General features: G+C 50.3%; 1 protein-coding gene across 1 annotated transcript in view; it reads right to left on the bottom strand.

The window, feature by feature from the left end:
* Positions 1 to 10,259: 10,259 nt before the first annotated feature.
* LOC128901091 (neuronal acetylcholine receptor subunit alpha-10-like) overlaps positions 10,260 to 22,742 on the bottom strand; it is a 51,834-nt gene continuing 39,351 nt past the window's right edge. The window contains exons 2-6 of the mRNA XM_054182881.1: positions 18,889 to 19,040; positions 18,265 to 18,523; positions 12,813 to 12,908; positions 10,901 to 11,078; positions 10,260 to 10,744 (exon numbers count right to left, since the gene is read on the bottom strand). Of these exons, the coding sequence (XP_054038856.1) occupies positions 10,260 to 10,744; positions 10,901 to 11,078; positions 12,813 to 12,908; positions 18,265 to 18,523; positions 18,889 to 19,040 (1,170 nt within the window). The remainder of the gene's footprint in view (positions 10,745 to 10,900; positions 11,079 to 12,812; positions 12,909 to 18,264; positions 18,524 to 18,888; positions 19,041 to 22,742) is intronic.

Genomic DNA, 22,742 nt, shown 5'->3' with positions numbered 1-22,742 from the left:
CGGCGGCTGCAGGCCCCGCCCCCGCCTCGCCCCCCGCCCTCGCGCCAGCTGCGGCCGAGCTGCGGGTGCCCGCGGGCGAGCTGCGCTTCCCCGCCGCTGCCCGGGCTTGTGCCGGCCTCAGCACAACCCGCCTGGGTGATGCTGCCTCGAAGGGAGCCGGGAGAGACCTGGGAGCCGCCCCCCCCCGGCACTGCCTGGTGGCCCCCGCAGCCCCCGCCCTCTCTCCCCAGCTGTGGCTGAGCCCGTCCCCGCCGGACGGGGGCTGAGATGGGGCTGGGGACCCCCCTGCCGCTGCCGGGACCTGGCTGTGCCTGGGGGCCCTGCTGGGACCCCCCTGTGAGAAATAAGTTCCGGTCCGAATGAAATAGGCTCAGGCAGAATCCTCTGGGAGGCACATTTTCATTCACGCTCTTGCAAGAGCGGGTGACCTAGCAAGTAGGCACACTTTCCGTTCTTGAAACACCACACCTTTTTATTTCCTAATCCCGGCCCAATTTTTCCCTCCCCTCTTTCCCGTTGGTTGGGTACTCCAGGGTTCACGGTCTGTGCGAGGCGCCTAAAATTCTTCCCGCATGTCCTGCCGCTGTTTGCTTCTCTTCATGCTACACCTAAAGAGATTATCTGACTAGTTTATTTCCTTCCTTTTTGGTAACAAAAAAATTGCTCCATGTCATTAGCCCTGGTTAAATGTATGACTACCCTTCCAGACGCTAATCCAGTAGGAATCACTTTGTCCTTTTGTCTGTGTGATAAGAGATGTTCTACAAGCCTTTGCTGGAGCCTCTTTGTCTCAGTCATTCCCTTATCGTGTCACCTCTGATGGAAACGGCTTTTCTCCTCTGCAAAAGCAACACCTGCCTTTCTTACAATTTCCCCCTTTCCTTTCTCATAATCTTATTGTCTTTTGCATTTCCAGGGCATGGTTCCATATGAGGCCTCTGGAGCCGACAGCGTGATGTTACATTCTTCTTCTTCTCGACAGTTTTTATTGTCTTCTAGATGAAGCATTTTCCCAGGGTATGGGGGAGGGTCTACTTCCATTCGTTTCGTGAGGGCAGTTTCAATTAATCGTTGAACTAATCCTCGCACACAGGGAATGATACAGCGTCCGACAGCCGCTAACATTCCCGCTACCGTTATAAGAGAAGTCAATATTGATACCACCATACCTTTCCGTTTCCCAAACCGGGAATCCAGCCAACTTGTCAGTGAGGTGTCTATTCCAGAGTTCTCAGCTAACTCATCAGCTAGACTGGTGAGCCCTTGAAGGGCTTTAGTTATAGCACCATCTGGAGCTGTATTGTTGGGGATGAAGGTGCAGCACCGGTTCCCTAACATTACACACACACCTCCCTTCTCTGCTAAGATCACGTCCGGGGCAATCCTATTTTCCCATGCCATCCGCTGGTTGCATCCAATCGTTCAGCTATTCCTTTCAATGCATCTCTGGTATAATTAATAAACCTCTGTCGGTTATAGTACATATAATTTATCCAATCTACATTTTTGCTTATAGTTATCCACCAGAAAAAGACAGACTCGAATCCTGCTCCTGTCTGATTCCTTGCTTTGTGTTCATCTGGGACTCCTCTAGGGACTCCAATGGGATCTATATATATCCGTTCATCAAAGGATACACCCACACTTCTTTCTACTCTACTGCCTGAGCTCAGGGTTCCTGTTCCTTTTTCAAATGCTAGGGTGAATGGTATTGCCAATTGTACCATTCCACATGTACCTTTCCAGTTAGCCGGCAACACAGATCGCAAGGTCTTCCCTCCACAATACCACCAGAGATCCACCCAAGGCACTCGTATCGCTGAGTAGTTTCCTTTTACATCCTTGGTCCCATTCAGAGTTTCAGTGCACAGGGTAAATCCCCCCCCAGGTTTGGTAGCATTCACACCCTGCCGTGAGAGGCACGCTGGATGGTTACCAATTGCTGTGGAAAATGCTGGTGGCACTTTAACATCTCTAGATTCCAAGGCAGGAAACAGTAAGGAAAGTGAATGACAAGCCTCGTTTCCCCAGGCCGTCCTTTCTTGGTATAATGCTATCATACACCACATCCCTAGGGAATCTTTCGTCCACCCTAAGGGAAAAGGGACAATCTGTGCTGTGGGCCTTCCTGAGGCACAAGCAGAGCAATTGCTTTGGTTCAAACTATTAACAGTATATTTTACCCATTCTACCCAAGCATTCGTCTCACCGTACCCTGTCTCAATCTCAAATGTTTGTCTAAGATCTGTAATCTCAGCAACCGTTACCAAAGCTGGATCATTCAGTGGTTCCCACTGTTGTATTACTGGGAGTTTTAGTAGTCATAGCTGTCCCTTCTGCTTAACTGCTATTTTCCAGTAGGTCTATTCTAAATCTTCCCCTTGGCTCTCTTCCAGACACATCTGCTCCTATTCCATACCTCAGGTTAGCTGTATCGTCCCTCTGGGTTATAGTTATCAACCGAGGAGTCCATTCAAAAAGGCCACGCTCTGGGGAAGGTGATCCTTTGTAAAAATGTATTTTCTTTTTGAGAGGGTAATAATAAGAAGACTTGAACCACTTGTCGTCAATGGCCCACCCTCCAATTTGGGTGGTCCACCACGCTTCACTCCATCGATCACAAGGTGCAGCCTCCTGATATCCCTCTGCGACCCTCCAAATTTCTGGGAACAGGTAACTGTTTTCACCACTCAACCGTCTTTGGGCCTCTAGCTTCCCACACTTCAGTACTTGACAGGCATCAAAGCGTACAGTCTGTGGGGTATCTCCTTTAGTGATATTTATGATAAGCCTAACCGGGTAATCTGGGTGTGCACTTCGTAGGTGATCTAGGTGTACACTCCAGCTTCCTAGTGGGAAGCTCAACACCGCCCCTATGACCAGTATCATCGCAAAACGCTTCTTAAAATTCATGGCATGCACAGATTTATGTCTCCCAACTGGATCATCCCGCCCCAACCCACGGCTTATTGTCTCTTTAGGGTTACTCGCAGTGGGCTGTCAGTAGAATGTACAGTCCACCGTTCTACCGGATCTGTTGGCGGGGGTTCAACTGCTCCTTTTTGCTGAGTGTAGTGAGCCCATCCTTTTTCTGCTGCCCTTACTGCGGTTTCAGTAGTGAGGAGGACTTGGAATGGTCCTTCCCACTCCGGTTGTAGCTTACTCTCCGTCCAGGATTTGACTAGTACCCAGTCCCCTGGTTTATACGGATGGACGACAAATTCCAACGGCGGAGTTTGAGCAAGAAATCCTTTATTTCTGAGGAGAGAGAAAGAAGACGACAACCCCAGTATACGGTTCTTAAGAAACATATCTTTAGTTTCAAAAGTGGGCAAGTCTTCTCTGTTACCCATATAAGGTAGTCCAAAAAGCGTCTCATAGGGCGAGAGACCTGTATCTTTTCTAGAAGCCTGGATCCTCAACAATGCTATGGGTAAACATTTAGTCCGTGGTAATTTCGACAATTGTCTCTTACTGAATTGTCTCTTAATGGTCTGGTTCATCCTCAACTTTTCCTGATGACGGGGGATGCTAGGGGATATGAAATTCCCACACCATCCCTAAACTTTCCAGAATTCCTTGAAGGATTTTAGATAAAATGACTGCCGCGATCTGAGTTTCTATTCTCCACTAACCCGTATCTGGGAATAATCTGTTCGAGTATTATCTTAATTACCCCTGCTGCAGTAGCTGACACCAAGGGGTAGGCTTCCACCCATCCAGTAAGACGGTCCACTAGGACTAAAAGATCTTTTCGCCTGCCTGTTGGTGGTAGTTCACTGAAGTCTACCTGTATACTTTGGAATGGTCTCAAGCCGGGCTCTCCTCCTCCCAAAGATTGCTTTCTCAAGGCTTTCTTGTTTACTTTCTTACAAATAGCACATCCCTCACAAATTTGTTTGGCTATTGTGTATATGCCAAAGCACCTGTACTTCAACAAAACTATTCGCACGTTGCATGCGTTCCCCAATGGCTTCCCTGTTGTAACACTGTCACTGTTTCTCTCATTGTTTGTTGACCATTTCCCTTCCGTCAGGCAGAATCCATTTACCACCTTTCTCCACTGCCCCTGCTTCTGTCATTGCTTCTCCTGCCCCAAGGCTGCCTCTTTTGCCACCTTGTCCGCTAATCTGTTTCCCCTTGCGGTAATGAATTGTCTCTCTGGTGACCTTTAACATGTAAAGCTGCTATTTCACTTGGTATTAATATATTAGCTAACACCTGCTGTGTAAGTTCTTTGTGTAAAAGTTCTTTCCCTTTGCTGTTTATTAGTCCTCGTTCTTCCCAAATTTTACCAAAGGTATGCACTACCCCAAAGGCATAGCGAGACTCTGTGTATATTGTTCCTTCTCCTTTCTCCAGTTAATTTAAGTGCCTGGTTTAAGGTATACATCTCACATATTTGAGCGGACCGTGCACTAGGTAATTTTTCAGATGCTTTTACTTGTTGGTGTCGCGTAAAAAGGGCTGTAGTTTCCATATTTGTCTGTCAGAGTCCCGGACTTTCACTGATTTACTATCAGAGTCCCACCACAGGACTTTCACTGAATCAGATTCACAAATAATCGAAATTAGTTGTTTTATTGAGAGCGACAGAACAGACTTGAGATTGCCGTTGATAAATTCACTAACTACAATAGCGCTAATTACTTCAGGTTAACATTGCTAGCAAAAATAATGATAGTACAGCAACCCGGGGTAACATTCACCAGAGGGTGAAAGGCGCAGCGCTTACCCAGAAAGGCGTCCCTGCCTGGGGCGGAGGGAGAGAACACAGCCCGTCGACTGGTCCGTCACGTATCAAGTTTCTTCTCTCCCAATTTAACAGTCATTTTCTCCATCCTTTTATCCCCAGACTTACAAGGTTTCCCTCCCCTAGGTGACGTGTAGTATGATTGGGGTGGAGAGACGAGTGCTGTAGTCATATATGTTTAGCATGATCTCTAAAAGCTTCATTAGCATATACAGGGGCGTCAACTTTAATATGCATTTCACAGGTAAGGAGGCAAAGGTCAATTACCAGACATGGCAGCCTCTCAAGGAAACAAAGAGCTACACGAGGTCTCTTGATTTTACTGTCTCTGCTGATGAAAAGCAGGGCTGTCCTGGCTCCCCAAGACTACCCCGTCATTTATGTAGCCTGTGATAGCCAGACAAGCCTTCACTCCCCTGGGTTGCACAAGAGATAGCAAAGCCAGTCTTAATTGCTCTTTGAGCACAGAGACTTCACCTCATTATCCACATTCCACAGTCGACTCACTCCATGCACCACCGCATAGCCATTACACCTCTCTCCTTCTATCCCTCTTGAAGGACCGTCTACGAACAAATGAAGACCCCCAGATAGGGGTTCTTCCCTTAAGTCAGATCGTGTCCTAGTCTGGTACTCAATTACATCTATGCATTCGTGTGTAAGTTCTTCATCCTTTGCCTCTATTTTTTTCACAAAAAGCTCACTGGGTTAAGGCAAGGGCGGGTAGTTAAAATCAAATCATCCTTTTCAATTAAAATTCCTTCATACTTCAGTATTCTTGAATTGGTTAGCCGTTTTCCCGTGGTTTGGGCTAAAATGATTTTTACTTGGTGAGGGGTGCTAACTTCTATCATTCCCCTGGCCACCCTCAGGAGACCAGATCTGAGAGTTTAGATGAACAGGCCACTGGCTGCCGCTTATCCCCCCCCACTCTTGAGTTCCTAACGCAGCCCCTTTGTCTACAGTTACAAATAGTTGAAAAGATTTCTTCAAAGAAGATAAGGCTAAAACTGGAGCTCTGATTAGGCTCTGTTTTCAATCTTACACTAAATCCTCCTCTTCTTCTGTCCAAACCAATACATTCGGATCTTCAGCTAACAGTTTGGAATATAGTCCTTTAGTCTTTTGAGCATACTCCTCTATCCACAGTCTACAGTACCCAGTCAGCCCCCAAAATTTTCTCAGTTCCCTCTTGGTCTTTGGCAGAGGTAAGTCTACTATTCCTTTGATCCTCTCAGGATTTATAGGATTTATTTTTTCGACTCCCTTCACTGACTACATGTCCCAAGTACTTCACTTCTGTTTCCACCTATTGCAATTTTTTTTATTTTTTTTTTTTGAGACCCTCAAACCTTACTGTCCCAAAAAGCTCAGTAACTCATTCGTGGCTTCTTTTACCCTGCCTTCTTCCTCCCCAGATACCAATAATCATCCACATACTGAAGCAGGGCTACTCCCGATGGAGGGCTGGATTGTTCAAGCACTTGTTCTAACACTTGCCAAGCAAATTAGGGGATTCTGTAAATCCCACAATGATAACACCCTACCGGTGAACCTCGAGCTGCTGGTAGGAGCGGTCGGGGCAGTCCTCGTCCCCTGTTATTCACCCCTCTCCCTCGCCCCCAAGTAACAGCCTAAGGGGTCCCACTTCGGGGATTCAATTTCTTTGTCGATTGAAACATCACCGACGGTCTGGGCTGCGAACATATAAAATGGATTTGGGCGTTCCTGAATCTATTCACCTTGACCCAGCAAAAAACATATTCACCTTCTTCAACTTCCTTATTAGTCCTTATTATTCACATACATGTTTAAAGTCTGACAGACCCAGTCTTCATCAGATCCAAATTTGGGCCAAAATACACTAGGAGGTCTTATGGGTTCTTTGGTCCAAACAAATTCAAATGCAAATGCAAACGTGTCCCACCTGGGACACCTCTGGGATCCTCTAAGACAGACACAGGACCCCTAGGACACCCCTGAGACCCTTCCCAGGATGTCCACGGCCCCCCCGTCCGCCCCCGGCTCCTCCGGTATGCGGTCCGAACAAAACAAATCATTTTCTTTTTATCTTTATCCCTTGTACAAGAAGAATCATTCCGAAACCTCAGCATTCTCCCCTAAAGGACTGTCTGGGGCAATGTTCCCGGGGTCTTTCTTAGTATCCCCTTTTTCATCCCTAGGCCTAGAATCCTTATTTCCCATTCTGAACAGAGACTTTTCTTACACCCCTTCCTTTCGCTTCGTCCTTCTCCGGCTGCGCCCCTCGCGGGACTACAGAACCGCGGACCCCGACTCCACACTCGCTTCGTACCGCAGTACGTCTCAGTCACTCACACACAAGTCTCTTAGAATGTCCCGACCACCAAGGCAATACTTTAACGGTCCGATTTTTCTTACCTTGGTCCGTGCACGGAGTTGCCTGGTCGTACTCTCTGTGCCGACTGCACCTATCCCTTTTCCCCCTGTGGTTCACAGAGTCTGCTGTACAACTGGGTCTCGAGATCTTAGTCGATTCCTCCCGGAATCCCTGCGACGATCCACGAGACCGTTGAAAACAACGGGACGCGTCTTCCCGTCCTTCAGCAACACGGACTCCCAAGAAGATGACTTCTGCTCCCGGACGAGCCCCCAAATTGTGAGAAATAAGTTCCGGTCCGAATGAAATAGGCTCAGGCAGAATCCTCTGGGAGGCACATTTTCGTTCACGCTCTTGCAAGAGCGGGTGACCTAGCAAGTAGGCACACTTTCCGTTCTTGAAACACCACACCTTTTTATTTCCTAATCCCGGCCCAATTTTTCCCTCCCCTCTTTCCCGTTGGTTGGGTACTCCAGGGTTCACGGTCTGTGCGAGGCGCCTAAAATTCTTCCCGCATGTCCTGCCGCTGTTTGCTTCTCTTTATGCTACACCTAAAGAGATTATCTGACTAGTTTATTTCCTTCCTTTTTGGTAACAAAAAAATTGCTTAAAGTCATTAGCCCTGGTTAAATGTATGACTACCCTTCCAGACGCTAATCCAGTAGGAATCACTTTGTCCTTTTGTCTGTGTGATAAGAGATGTTCTACAAGCCTTTGCTGGAGCCTCTTTGTCTCAGTCATTCCCTTATCGTGTCACCTCTGATGGAAACGGCTTTTCTCCTCTGCAAAAGCAACACCTGCCTTTCTTACACCCCTGAGCGGAGTTGGCGCAGGGCTGGGGTCTCGGTGGGACCCCCGTCCCCGCTGCCCTGCGCTTTCCATGCTGCCTGGCCCCTTTGCCTTCCTCCTCGGCCGCTGGGGCTGCCCTGGCCGGGCTCCCTCCTCGCCCCGGGGCTCCCCGCGGGGACAGCGGCTCCTTCCCCTCGCCATGTCCCCCCAGCCGGGTCCCTGCACTCAGCCGGGGGCGGTGCTGCTGCCCCCCCGCGCTCCCCTCGCTACGGCCATCCCTGCTGCCAGCGTCTGTGCGCCATCCCAGCCAGCCCGAGGGCACTCCGTGTCCCCCGCACCCTGTTCCGGCTGCCCCAGCGCCTCCGGCTCTCATCCCCAGGTTCCCCCATCACCCACGGGTGTCCCCCCGGGTTTGGCCACCGTCCCCCTCCCCACCAGCTGATCAGTCCCCTCCACCGGTGACAAGATGGCATGAGCCCCGAGGCCTCCGACAGCCAGTCTGTGGGGTGTGGGGCAGGGATGGGGACGAGGGGCCCAGCCCCCCCCGGCACAGGCTGTCGGGCAGGGTGAGCGCGGACCAGCCGCCATCGCTGTCGCAGGAGAAGAGCCAGAGGTCACTCAGCCAGAGCTGATGGAGTCGTTATTTTATTGAGGACGGATCAGTAAATGCAGGGGGGTGAGATATTCCGTAAGCCCGGATGGATCGGCAGGAAATGCTCCGCTATTTACCGCACGCGGGGTTTGGGTGGGATACAAAGGTCATGACGTCGGTTTCCCATATGTATCTTAAATGTCACAGGTATGCAAAGGTACGGTGTCTCTCAGCCTCGAGGGGTCCCCTTGAGAGGGGTCCCTGCTCCAGGGGACAGTCCCCACCTGGGCAGGGGGAGCTCCACAGACCCCGATGGCTGCGGGTATTTAGAGCATCGAGGGGTTGAGTCGTAGTCGGGTTTTCTGCTGCGTTCAGGCTGTTTCAGCCACTTACCAGCCCGATCTCCAGCCGAAACAGGGCTGGTTTTTGGTTTTGGTGCTGAGCTCTCGCTGACGGTCTCACGCAAGAGCATTAACTTGGGTTTGGCTGAGCATCTGCCTGCACCCAAGTGCGGTTCGCTCACACAGCAGGGCTGCACCCCTCACCCACCGTCCCCTACCCGCGCAACAACCTGCACCCGCCCCTGAACGTGGCGGCTTCCCCTTGTGCGGCTCCAACGGCAGCTTCCCCTTCAAATTCCCCCGCTTCAACCCGGCGAGAGCCCTGCAGCTGCTGCAGGACCCTGCCAGCCACCCGCGGCACCCAAGTGCTGCCCCACACCCACCATGGGTGCTATGATGGACCCCAGCATTGACCTGCCCTGCCCTGGGTGGGCAGCAGCCCCAGAGCTCCACGAGCCCCGCACTCTGTCACCAAAGGCATCGAGGGCCAGACCCCTCCGTCCCTCCTGGGCACCATCCTGGCCCCAGCCAGCACCCGGAGGGGACGGGGTGGGGGCTGCCCTACTCCCCTGGGACCCTCAGCAGGGCTGTCGGACACTGGAGTGGCATCTCGGGGGGCTGCAGCAGACCCGGCCCCTGGCCAGGCAGGGTGGCAGGCACCGGTGGGGACACAGGAGGAGCGGAAGGTGTCTCTTTATATATATATATAAATATATATATGTGGTCCAGAGGAGGCCCCGGAGATGCCTGGAGGGCTGGAAGCCCTCTGCTGTGAGGACAGGCTGAGAGAGTTGGGGGCGTTCAGGCTGGAGAAAGAAAGGTCCGTGGAGACCTTGGAGCCCCTTCCAGTCCCTCAAGGGGCTCCAGGAAAGCTGGGGAGGGACTCTGGATGAGGGAGGGGAGCCATGGGACGAGGGGGAAGGGGGAAGGGGTTTCCACTGCAAGAGGGGAGATTGAGCTGAGATCTGAGGCAGAAATTCTTGGCTGTGAGGGCGGTGAGCCCCTGGCCCAGGTTGCCCAGAGAAGCTGTGGCTGCCCCATCCCTGGAGGGGTTCAAGGCCAGGTTGGCCGGGGCTTGGAGCAAGCTGGGTTGGTGGGAGGTGTCCCTGCCCAGGGCAGGGGGGTGGAATGAGATGATCTTTAAGGTCCCTTCCCACCCAAACCATTCTGTGATTCTATGATTCTACATCTATATTTCTCTACGTCACCACCCAGACAACTGCTCGGGGGGCCGTGACCCCTCAACCCTGCAGCTGGGGCAGCCCCGGCCGAGTCAGGTTCCCGCTCTCAGGCTCCTCTTCCCTGGCGCTGGTGGATCTTCCACCCTGCAGGTCCATGAAGGGCCAAGGGGGGCTCAGGACGAGCCACCCCCATGGCGCACCCGTGGCCACCACTGCCCCTGGGGGCAGTGAGTCCACAGGGCCATCATGCAGCATTTCCCAGGACCAGCACACTCATGAGGAAGACCATGAGGAAGAAGACCCACATGAAGAAGCGGTCCATCACCTTGGCCACCTTCTTCCACTCGCCGGTCCGGCGCTGGGAGGCTCGGTGATGCCGGAAGCAGCCGGCGACGTAGCCCACGTTCCTCAGCAGGCCATCGTGGTGGCACAGGCAGCGGTCCCGGGGACAGCCCCCTGCCTCGGCACCCACCTCCCCCTCCATGGGGCTCTCCCCCGGCCCCCCAGTGTTCTCCCTGCCCGCCCGCCTGCCCAGCACCCGCTGGGGGCTCTTGCAGCTCTCGCCCACCTCGTAGACACAGCAGAGCTGGGCCATGTGGTGGAGGATGAGCCACCTGGCCCAGGGGGGCACGGGCCGGGGCCCCGGGCCGCAGTGGTGGACGTTCATGATGAAGATGGTCAGCGCGGTGGAGGCCGTGATCATGGTCATGGTGGCGATGTAGTACTTCCCTGCGTGGGTAATGGGTGGTGATGCCGCAGCGGGGTGGGGAGAGACCTGTGCCCACCTCCCCCCATCGAAACCCCCCCTGGCATGGGGGGGTGCCCACCACCCCGGTGCAGACGCCCTGGTCCCATGGGAGGGTCCTGGGTGCCATCAAGGCTCACCGATGAGCGGGACGCTCTCCGAGGGCTGCATGCTCTCCGCCACCAGCAGCTGGAAGACGGTGAGGGCCAGCAGCACTGTCACCCCCAGTGAGACCTTCTCCCCGGAGTCGGCCGGCAGGTAGAAGCCAAGGGGTGCCAGGAAGGAGACCATGATGCAGGGCAGGAGCAGGCTGAAGATGTGAACATAGTGACCAAGGATGAGGAAAAGGCTGAGGTACTTAATGCAGTCTTTGCCTCAGTCTTCAGCAGTAGGACCAGTTGTTCCCTGAGTACCCAGACCCCTGAGCTAGAAGACAGGGATGGGGAGCAGAATGAAGCCCCTGTAATCCAAAGGGAAACGGTGAGGGACCTGCTTCAGCACCTGGAGCTGCACAAATCTATGGGGCTGGATGGGATCCACCCAAGGGTATTGAAAGAGCTGGCGGAAGTGCTTGCCAGGCCACTTTGCATCATTTATGAGCAGTCCTAGATAACCAGGGAGGTCCCAGCTGACTGGAGGTTAGCAAATGTGACACCCATCCACAAGAAGGGTCGGAAGGAGGATCCGGGGAACTACAGGCCAGTCAGTCTGACCTCGGTGCCTGGGAAGGTCATGGAACAGATCCTCCTCAGTGCCATTACACGGCACATGCAGGAGAACAGGGTGATCAGGCCCAGTCAGCATGGGTTTGTGAAGGGCAGGTCATGCCTATCAAACCTAAGATCCTTCTACGATAAGGTGACCCACTTAGTGGATGAGGGAAAAGCTGTGGATGTTATCTACTTGGATTTTTGCAAAGCTTTTGACACCGTTTCCCACAGCATTCTCCTGGAGAAACTGGCTGCTCATGGCCTGGACAGGTGTACTCTTCGCTGGGTAAAAAACTGGCTGGATGGCCGTGCCCAGAGAGTGGTGGTAAATGGAGTTAAATCCAGTTGGTGTCCGGTCACAAGTGGTGTCCCCCAGGGCTCGGTGCTGGGGCCGGTTCTCTTTAATATCTTTATCAATGATCTGGATGAGGGGATCGAATGCACCCTCCGTAAGTTTGCAGATGACACTAAGCTGGGCGGGCGTGTTGATCTGCTTGAGGGGAGGTTGGCTCTGCAGAGGGATGTGGACAGGCTGGACCGATGGGCTGAGACCAATGGTATGAGGTTCAACAAGGCCAAGTGCCGGGTCCTGCACTTGGGTCACAACAACCCCATGCAGCGCTACAGGATTGGGGCGGAGTGGCTCGAAAGCAGCCCGTCAAAAAAGGACCTGGGGGTGTTGGTTGACAGCCGGTTGAATAGGAGCCAGCAGTGTGCCCAGGTGGCCAAGAAGGCCAACAGCATCCTAGCCTGTATCAGGAATAGCGTGGTGAGCCGGACTAGGGAAGTGATCACCCCCCTGTACTCGGCACTGGTGAGGCCCCACCTCGAGTACTGCGTTCAGTTTTGGGCCCCTCGCTACAAGAGGGACATTGAGGTGTTGGAGCGTGTCCAGAGAAGGGCTACAAAGCTGGTGAGGGGTCTGGAGGACAAACCTTATGAAGAACGACTGAGGGAGCTGGGGTTGTTTAGCCTGGAGAAGAGGAGGCTGAGGGGAGACCTTCTCGCTCTCTGCAACTCCCTGAAAGGAGGTTGGAGAGAGATGGGGGCTGACCTCTTCTCCCTGGTGACAAGTGATAGGGTGAGAGGAAACGGGTTCAAGTTATGTCAGGGGAGGTTTAGATTGGATATTAGGAAACATTTTTTCACTGAAAGGGTTATTAAACATTGGAATAGGCTGCCCAGGGAGGTGGTGGATTCACCATCCCAGGAGGTGTTTAAAAAAAAGGGTAGATGGGGCACTTAGGGACATGTTTAGAAGTGGCTTTTGTCAGGGTAGGTTAAAGGTTGGACTTGATGATCTTAAAGGTCCCTTCCAACCTCAGCGATTCTATGATTCTATGTAGAAGGAGGCGCGGCGGCGGAGGAGCAGCGTGTAGGTGACATCAGGGTAGGGCTCGGAGCAGCAGCCGTAGGTGATGACGTTCCTCGTTGCCGGTGTTATAGATTGTGGCCCAATAATTGACAGGAACCAGTCCAATTAATCAAATTAGTTTATTAAGCAAGCGGCAGCAAGCAAAACAGCGCTGGGCGGCCGGGGAGTCTTTGCTCCGCCAACGGCGCACAGCCACTTCCCGAAAGTAGTTGATTATATACTCTTCTGGTTCCCGTATATGTGTCAATCCTGGTATATTCTGTGTCTGAGCGACGTGTTGCTAGGGGGTCGGTCTTGTCCCGCCTCCTGATGGTGGTGGGGCTGAAGGCTCCTCATCTTTATCAGTGTCCTTGGGGAGACTCTTTTCAGCTTATCTCACAACTTAGCTCTTCCCTTTGAAGTGTTAAAACACACCAGATGCCTGTGATTTAGGCCTTGAGGTGTCAAAGTGCACCAGATAGCACGCTGGATGCCTGGGATTTAAGTATGTGAAGAGTCGAAACAGTGTAAGTTTTCACCAGCCTTTAAGAAAGCCTGATTTGATTAACAAACATGATTCTGTTTATTACAATCCCCCCCCCCCCTTTTTTTTTTTTTTTTATTTACCATTTTGTTCATCAAATCTTTGGAGTTCAGCGTGACTTAAAGCTAATGTTTCTTCTATTGCTGGTTCCTGATCTAATGACTCGTATTTAGCCCTGAGAAGCATTAAATGGGCAGCTTCCAGTCTGCCCTTTACAATTTCAATTACTCTGTTCAATATACAAGGGCCAAATGTTAATCCCAAAATTAATAGTAGCATAGGTCCCGCAATGGTAGACAATAGCGTAGTCATCCATGGGGAATAATTGAACCAGGATTCATACCAACTTTGCTGTGCTTCTCTTTCTTTCTTTCTTTTTTCTAATCCTTCTCGTAGTTTTGTCATGGTGTCTCTAACTACTCCAGTGTGATCTGCATATACGCAGCATTCCTCATCCAGAGCAACACACAACCCCCCTTGCTGTGCAAACAATAAGACACCTACAAGATTTAGTAAAATTAAAATTAGAGTGTGGCGAGAAGGGTGGAAACCCGGCCGGCTAATAAGTTTAGTTTGAACACTCACTCCAATTACCCAGTCCTTTTCAGTGCTATCACTCCTCCCGGGGCATTTCGTGCGATTCCCTTGGTTAACACTGAGGCAGTCCTCCCAGTGTCTTTGTACAGTCCCACTCTTTGGGTTCTGTTCTCCACAGCTTTGTACTCCTCTGCCTCGCTCGTCAACTCGGTTGCTTTGAGCCACGAGGGGTATCATCTTCTCGGCAGCAGGGGTAGTCTTCAGGGACTGCATCGATTCCAAAATCCTTCCAACACTCATAACATGGGAATTCGTCTGATTCCTTTCCACAAGTTATACAGTCCTCCCGAGTTCTTTTAGTCTGGATCACCATTAATGCCGCTCTTTTTGCTTCTTGATCAGCAAGATTGTTTCCTCTGACTAATGGGCTTAATCCTTTTTGGTGTCCTTTTAAATGTACTACGGCTATTCCCGCTGGTCCTCGTAATGCTTGTAAGACCTGGATTATTAATTCCTGGTGTATTAATCCTTTTCCTTGAGAATTTATTAAACCCCTTTCTTCCCAAATTTTTCCAAAAGTATGCACTACGCCAAAGGCATATTTTGAATCCGTATATATGGTTCCAATTTTACCTTTTAAAAGTTGCAAGGCTCTTAATACAGCATATAGTTCACAAGCCTGTGCAGACCAACTAGGACTCAGAGGTCCTGATTCTATTACACTAAATGTTTTCCCATCAATGATTGCAAATGCTGATTTTCTCTTTCCTTCAACTACCCGGGATGATCCATCTACAAATAGCTTTTCTCCTTCTCCAAGTTCTTCCTCATCTAAATCTGGTCTGATTTTTGTTTGCTCCTCAATGTTGTAAAGACAATCATGATTTATTTTGTCACTCGGCTCCCCATACAAAAACTGTGCTGGATTCTGCACGCTTGTTACCTCGAGTTCCAGTTTGGGAGAGGAAATTAGGATGCCTTTATATTTTAGGAGCCGGGGCATCTGTTATCCATTTGTCAGCTTTTTGTTGCAAAATTCCCCTGATGTTGTGAGGTGATAATACCCTCAATTCTCCTCCAAAGGTAATTTTATGGGCTTCCTCTACCAAAAGGGCTGCGGCTACTACCACTTGAAGGCAGGTAGGCCAACCCCTACTTACAGGGTCCAGGAGTTTAGATAAGTATCCCACAGGTTTCTTTCTTCCTGCCCATTCTTGTGCTAATACCCCAAATGCGGTCCCTTCATCAACATTGATAAATAGATAAAATGGTTTCTTTACATCTGGCAGGCTCAAAACTGGGGCATTTACTAAATCAGTTTTTAGTGTTTCTAATTGTTTATCATCATCCTCCGACCATTTCAATAATCCATCCTTAGTTAATTTGGTATAGAGGAACTTCACCTTTTTGCTATAGTTCTCAATCCATTGCCTGCAATAGCCAAAGAGACCTAATAATTGCCTAACCTGTCTTTTAGTTCTAGGAGCCGGTAATGACAATATGCCATTCACCCTTTCGGGGTCTAATTTCTTAGTTCCCTTGCTTAGTCTGTGTCCCAGATATTTTACTTCTTTCTCAACAAATTGTAGTTTTGATTTTGATACCTTCAATCCTTGTAAACTCAAAAAATTTAGTAACTTAATACTTTCCTGCCTCACTTTTTCTTCGCTATCACCAGCTAGGAGCAAATCATCCACAGATTGGACCAGTGTGACTCCTTCACTTAACTCATACCCCTTCAGGATTTGTTCTAAGGCTTGTCCGAACAAGTTCGGAGATTCGGTAAACCCTTGGGGCAATACCGTCCGCCGTAATTGTTTCCGATGGTTATCTGGGTCTTCCCATTCAAAAGCAAAGTAATCTCGGCAATCTTCTTTGAGAGGGCATGCCCAGAATGCATCCTTCAGATCTATTACACTATACCATTGATTATCGGGCCCTATTTGACTCAGGAGGGTGTGTGGATTCGCCACCACCGGGAATCTAGCTATTGTTCTCTGGTTAATTTCTCATAAGTCATGTACTAACCTATATTTTCCATCCGGCTTTTTTTTTTCGTTTGTTTGTTTTTTTGTTTTTTTTTTTACAGGCAGGATGGGAGTATTAAAAGGAGACATACAGGGTTCTAGCAACCCCTTTTCAAGTAATCTTTGGATCTCAGGTTTCAAACCTAGCCTCCCTTCTCTAGGAAGGGGGTATTGTTTTATTCTGACTGGTATTTCTGGGTTCCTTATTGTTACTGAAAAGGGTTCAATATCTAACTTACCTACTGTTTCCGGGGTGTACCAGACTTCAGGATTTATTTTCTCTTCATCTATTACTCGTAAGGGACACAGTTTAATTTTTTTTAGTGTTTCATTTTTTACTTCTAAGCCAATTCCTAATTCAATCATCAAATCTCGGCCCAATAAATTATAGTCTGCTTCAGGCATGAGTAGCAGGGACCCCACCCCTACCTTAGAATGGGTTTCAAAAAACACATCCTTTATTACGGGTATTCCAAAAGGTTCTCCTTTTGCTCCAATAACCTGTGTAGTCGCCGAGGATATTTTACATCCTTGGGGCAATTTTTGAACGGTAGATCTTTCTGCTCCCGAGTCCACTAGGAACTCAATTTCTTGTTGCTGGGGACCCACTTTTAGTTTTATCAAGGGCTCTCGTGGTTTTTTTTTTTTGTTTTTTTGTTTTTTTTTCCTCGGGTTCCCAGCAAATAGAGCCCCTGACACCCCTAGTCTTTGAACATTTTCTCATCCATCATTCTCTTTCTGCAGTCCTTTTTAACATGCCCTTTTCCTCCACAATAAAAACAAACCACAGTTCCCCATTCTCTCCCTCTTAAAGGTTTTCGGGTCTCCTGTCTTATCTGGCGAGCTTCAAACCCTTTTCCAGGGGTTGACGTCCTTTGCCCTTCTCTGACTGCAGCTACCAACATTCTGGCTTGTTTCTTATGTATTTCCTCCTCCCTGCGGACATACACTTTCTGGGCTTCCCTTAACAATTCTTCCAAACCCCTATCCTGCCAATCCTCCACTTTCTCCAGCTTCTTTCTAATGTCCGTCCATGATTTAGCTACAAATTGGTTTTTTTCCTACCCCCCTGTTTCTTCTCTCTCAAGTGATATAGATTTACTCTAGTCTCTGACCTTATCCACAAGTGTGCATATTCACTCTCCTCCAGGCTAAAGGGTTCCTTAGAATTAACATAAATATGTAAAGCCTGGCATATCCAATCTTCAAAGGACCCAAAACCGGGCCAATACAGGTGGTCACTTCTAATTTGTTTCCCACCCCAAACTTCCATACAATAACGTATCATTTTTGCTTTATCCTTACCCTGCCTAGAAGGGTAATCATCCCAATATTTAATCATTAATCCTAACAAACTGTCTGGCGGTATCTGGGGTAACCTAACCTTAGGCACCGACCCACCCATGGGATCAGAAGGCTTGCTTTTCTTCTGTCCCATCTTCCGGAGTGCCTTCACACACGCACACAATCTTTTCCCCCTGTTCGTGGCCCAGTCCCTCGCGGGAGATGGGAACCGCACTACTAAGGGGTCCGCACTTGCTTCGTCCTCAAGTGGACGTCTCACACAGGCACACTCCAGGATACCCAACCCCAACCGAACGGATCACCGGCCTATACTTACTCACTCCTGAGTCTTCGTTCGGGTCTTCGTGCACAAAGTTTACAGGGTTGCCGGCTTTTATTTGCTTGCTGCCGAATTTCGAGTTCGTCGGTAGAGGTTTTGGGTGTAAAAACCCCCAACGGGGGCCGCTTACTCAGCGGGGCGCCCCCCTGTGAGGTTTACAGCCAAATTCCCTCTATCCGAGTCACGGCACCAAATTTGTTATAGATTGTGGCCCAATAATTGACAGGAACCAGTCCAATTAATCAAATTAGTTTATTAAGCAAGCGGCAGCAAGCAAAACAGCGCTGGGCGGCCGGGGAGTCTTTGCTCCGCCAACGGCGCACAGCCACTTCCCGAAAGTAGTTGATTATATACTCTTCTGGTTCCCGTATATGTGTCAATCCTGGTATATTCTGTGTCTGAGCGACGTGTTGCTAGGGGGTCGGTCTTGTCCCGCCTCCTGATGGTGGTGGGGCTGAAGGCTCCTCATCTTTATCAGTGTCCTTGGGGAGACTCTTTTCAGCTTATCTCACAATTTAGCTCTTCCCTTTGAAGTGTTAAAACACACCAGATGCCTGTGATTTAGGCCTTGAGGTATCAAAGTGCACCAGATAGCACGCTGGATGCCTGCGATTTAAGTATGTGAAGAGTCGAAACAGTGTAAGTTTTCACCAGCCTTTAAGAAAGCCTGATTTGATTAACAAACATGATTCTATTTATTACAGCCGGCATGCCCAGCGCCTCCCACTCCACGTTCTCCACGAAGTCCGTCAGGTCCCCGGTGTCCAGCCGGTTGTGGAGGTCGATCTGGTTCCCGTTGTAGGTCCCGGAGCCGAAGGTGAGGCGGCACCGCTGCCCATCGAAGGGCAAGTAGGAGACATCCACCTTGCAGGAGCTCTTGGTGATGGCGGGTGAGTCCCACGTGATGTGCCCGTCGGAGCGCAGCACCACGTTGGTCTCCACCGAGCCGCCAAAGCCGTCGTCGGTGCTGGGGGAGGGATCGCTGTGGGGCCAGGATGGCCCCGAGCCCCACGTGGGGCAAGGGTCTGCGGGGCCGGGGCCGAGCACTGGTCCCCAACCCCGTGTCCCCTCCCCACGTCACCCCCAGGAAGAGGGGGCTCGCTGCCCCTGGTCACCCCCGTGGTGGCACATCCCAGCTGCCAGGTGGGTGGCACACCAGGCTGATGCCAGCACCTCCTGCCGCCGCCTTCTCACCCAGTCGAGGTGACCGTCTCCCCACATCCCCCACACCAGGACCCCCCCTGCTCCCCGTTGGCAACACCCCCAGCCCCAGCCTCAGCCCCCCCAGCTCCGGGAGCAGCCGGGGGGTGGGGGAGGGCGAGCAGCACCCACTCGTTGTAGAGGATGATGATGTGCGGCCGCCAGACGTAGCTGCTGGGGATGCGGATGCTGTCGATGCCGCCGTAAGCGTCCTTGTCCCAGGCGAGGTGGGCGTCCAGCCAGGCCTGACGGACCCACAGGTAGGAGGTGAGGACCTGGTTCACCTTGTCCTGCCGAGGGCAGAGGGTGGGGGAGGGGGACAGGGACAGACCTCGCTGCCCCCCTGTGGAATAAATACTACATTGGCTAAAAACACAAAAGTACAGCATTGTTCACACAGGAAGGAAAAGTAGAAAATCAAGAGGCTTCTGAGGGAGAAAACAGCCGCAGCTGGCATGAAGAATACAACACCTGTGGTTCCCTGATAAGCTACATGAGGTACGGGACGGGATGCAATTATTCCGTGGCTTTACCTTAGGATGTATAGCGGATACGGGAATGGGATGATACCAGGAAACAGATAAGCTGCCAATTAGCTGCCCGCTCCATACTCGGAGCCAACATTTTGCCAAATTTTGATGAAATGCTGTCCTTTGTGCGAACTTTGCTCGTTAGAATGTCATTATAATACCAAAACACACCTCCACCCCGAAGGCTACCCGCCTCCAAGGTGCGACCGCTCCTTCTTGAGCCTGCGCCCTGAGCTTCTCGTAAACTAGACCTTTAATTGTGAAGCGAGAAAAATTTCCACCACTCATGATAAAAGTATGTATGACTAAAGTCACTCAAACTCCACCTCGAAGATAACAAATAGTAGAAAAATAGCCCGAGAGAGGGGGGATACCCAGGGAAGACACCATCGCAAAGAATTCCATCACTGACTTCTGGGAGCAGGCAACGGGCTGAGCCTCTCTTCCCCCCCACAGGGACGCCTTTGGGTAAGACTTAGATTATACCGAGGGCTTCCTCGGGAAACTTAGAAATTTCTCTAGAGACTCTCTTTTCTACATGTATAGCCAGGCTGTATCTTTAGAACTTTGTCCCGCGTTTTGTAGATGTAACAATACTTTCATTTGCACGTGCTTTGCAGACAGTGTATTTATCACCGGCTGCCCTAAGAACCTATCTATCTGTTGCTTAAATAAACTGCACTTTTTGAAGTAGCTTGTCCTTTTGGTTTCTCACTGAACGCGACCAAAGACTCGAGAGTGGCCGTGCTAGTTCATGAGCACGACTGGACTGAAGGTGCAGTCCAGTAGTAGTGTATCCATCCATCCAGCCAGCCAGCCTGTCCAGGGCCCTCTGTAGAGCCTTCCTTCCCTCAAGCCAATCAACACTCCCACCTAGTTTGGTGTCGTCTGCGAACTTACTGAAGGTGCACACAATCCGCTCATCCAGATCATTGATAAAGATTTTAAACAAAACTGGCCCCAAAACTGAGCCCTGAGGGACACCACTGGTGACCGGCCGCCAAGAGGATTTCACCCCACTAACCACAACTCCCTGGGCACGGCCATCCAGCCAGTTTTTAACCCAGCAAAGAGTACACTTGTCTATGCCACGATTCGCCAGCTTCTCCAGGAGAATGCTGTGGGGGACGGTGTCAAAGGCCTTACCAAAGTCCAGAGAGACAACGTCCACAGCCTTCCCCGCATCCAGCAGGCGGCTCACATGGTCATAGAGAGAGATCAGGTTGTTAAGCAGGACCTCCCTTTCCTAAACCCATGCTGGCTGGCCCTGATTCCGTGGCTGCCCTGCACTTGCCGTGAGAGCTCACTCAAGATGATCCTCTCCATGATCTTCCCTGGTACCGACGTCAGGCTCACAGGCCCGTAGTTCCCCGGATCCTCCTTCCGACCCTTCTTGTAGATGGGCGTCACATTAGTCACCCTCCAGTCATCTGGTACCTGCCCTGTTGACCAGGATTGTTGATAAATGATGGAGAGAGGCGTGGTGAGCTCTCTCGCCAGCTCCCTGAGTACTCTTGGGTGTTGTGGAAGAAGATCAAAGCACAGTACCAGCAAGAACAGGGAGTCCGCATGCGCTCCTGCTAACGAGGACTCTTTTGCTGCCAAGGATTCGTGATAACAAGGACTCTCTTGCTGCCAAGGATAAGTTTAACAATGCTACTAGTACCGCTATTTCTGAGTTGTTGCTGGATGTAGATAGTATTCGATATGCGATGTTGCAAAACAGAACTGCTACTGATTTTTTGCTTTCAGCTCACAGACATGGTTGTCAAGATTTTAAAGGACTGCATTGTATGAATCTAAGTGACCACTCCAAATCCATCCATGCCCAGTTGCAGGAACTGCACCGACCGAACCAGCAACTTGTGGAGACCACTGGGTGAAATCTCTTTGCTGGCTGGACTTGGGGGTGGGGTTGGTTGAAGCAAATTATACTCATTGCCTGTGTGGAAGGAATTTGTCTGTTATGTTTAGTATGCTGTTTGCCGTGTGTAATAAGCATTATACGATCAGTTGTAAATGCCGCTTTGCATCGTACCCTCGTACGAGTTGTAGAATATGTTGCTCTAAAAACTATGTGTGTATCCATGAGAACCCGACCTTCACAGAAGAAGCTAAGACGGGATTACAACAATGTAGTCACGTATCAGACAGCCGCTGTTAGCAAAGCTGGATCATGAGTTTGGTGAGACTCGCTGCATACGCTGGCCACGCGTGCAGCGACTCTGGCCTGTACTTTTCTACTCAGTCCAGTGCAGGAGAGTCTGGTGGGACTTGCTGCGTGCACTGGCCACGCGTGCAGTGACTCTAGCCTGTACTTCTCCACTCAATCCAGTGCAGGATATAAGGGGGCTGTCTCGGGTCAGAGACGGGGAGAGAGACATGAGCGAGGGGGAGAGAGACATGAGCGCACTTTGAAGATACAGGGGATGCCCTGAAGCACTGTGTCTGCCCCCGCCCCCCCCCCATAAGTTCTATGTTCATTAACCCCAACAGCTCCGAAGGCATTACAGCATGTTGCAAGATAAGATATAGTCTACTACTGCTGCAAGACGCATTGAACACCTTCCTACAAGAATTTCAACTTTATGCCCTGATAGGACAGTGGGATGATGCACTCGCAAAGAGCCTGACTGCACTAGAGTGGGTATTTTTGCCACATACCTTTTCAAAACCAGTAACTACGATGATTGAAATGTTACCGCGATTGTTTTTCCAGGGTCGTTTGTGCTGTCAGCAGCTTTCTGGAATGGATCCAAGCCACATACATGTCCCCACCAAAAAGGATGACCTTGACCCTTGGTTAGCACAAAGTCTTAACCTCCTTAGTACATTATATTGGGCAAATAAATTATTCTTTCCCCTGGCACAGACTATTACAGTCACTTTCACAAATTCCTTTACAGCCGCGCATCCTGCTAGCACCAAAGCCTCTTGATGGCACCTGTTCGGTGTTTGCAGATGGTTCAGGGACACAGTAAAGGCTTTGGACTTATTTCAACAGGAACTGCTAAATGTAGGCAGAATCTCAATGTGTTACTGGTATTGTTCAAAGACTTGAAGGAGCATTTCTAAAACAAGTAGAGAACCAATGGTTATTTAGTCTCTTACTGCAATTACTGTTGCTTTTATGAAAAAGACAGTTTCCTTATTTTATTGTCCAGATACGCTCTCATAGCTGTTTACTTGGCCCGTTAACTGAGGGAAACACAGTTGCGGATTATCACACTGTTGGTAACAACTCCCAACATTATGCAGCAAGCTAAAATGTCGCATGATTTTTTTTCATCAAAATGCGAAGGCATTGAGGAAGCAATTTTCTTTGACACAACAACAAGCACGTGATACTGTGTGAACGTGTGCCGGTTGTCAGCAGCTGGCTCCTCTGCCATCCTTTGCGGGGGTTAACCCGCGAGGGCTTACGCCTGATGAACTTTGGCAATCCGATGTTACGCG

Source organism: Rissa tridactyla, chromosome 1, assembly GCF_028500815.1.
Source record: "Rissa tridactyla isolate bRisTri1 chromosome 1, bRisTri1.patW.cur.20221130, whole genome shotgun sequence".
NCBI lineage: Eukaryota > Metazoa > Chordata > Aves > Charadriiformes > Laridae > Rissa > Rissa tridactyla.
This window is presented reverse-complemented; position numbering and strand designations above follow the sequence as displayed.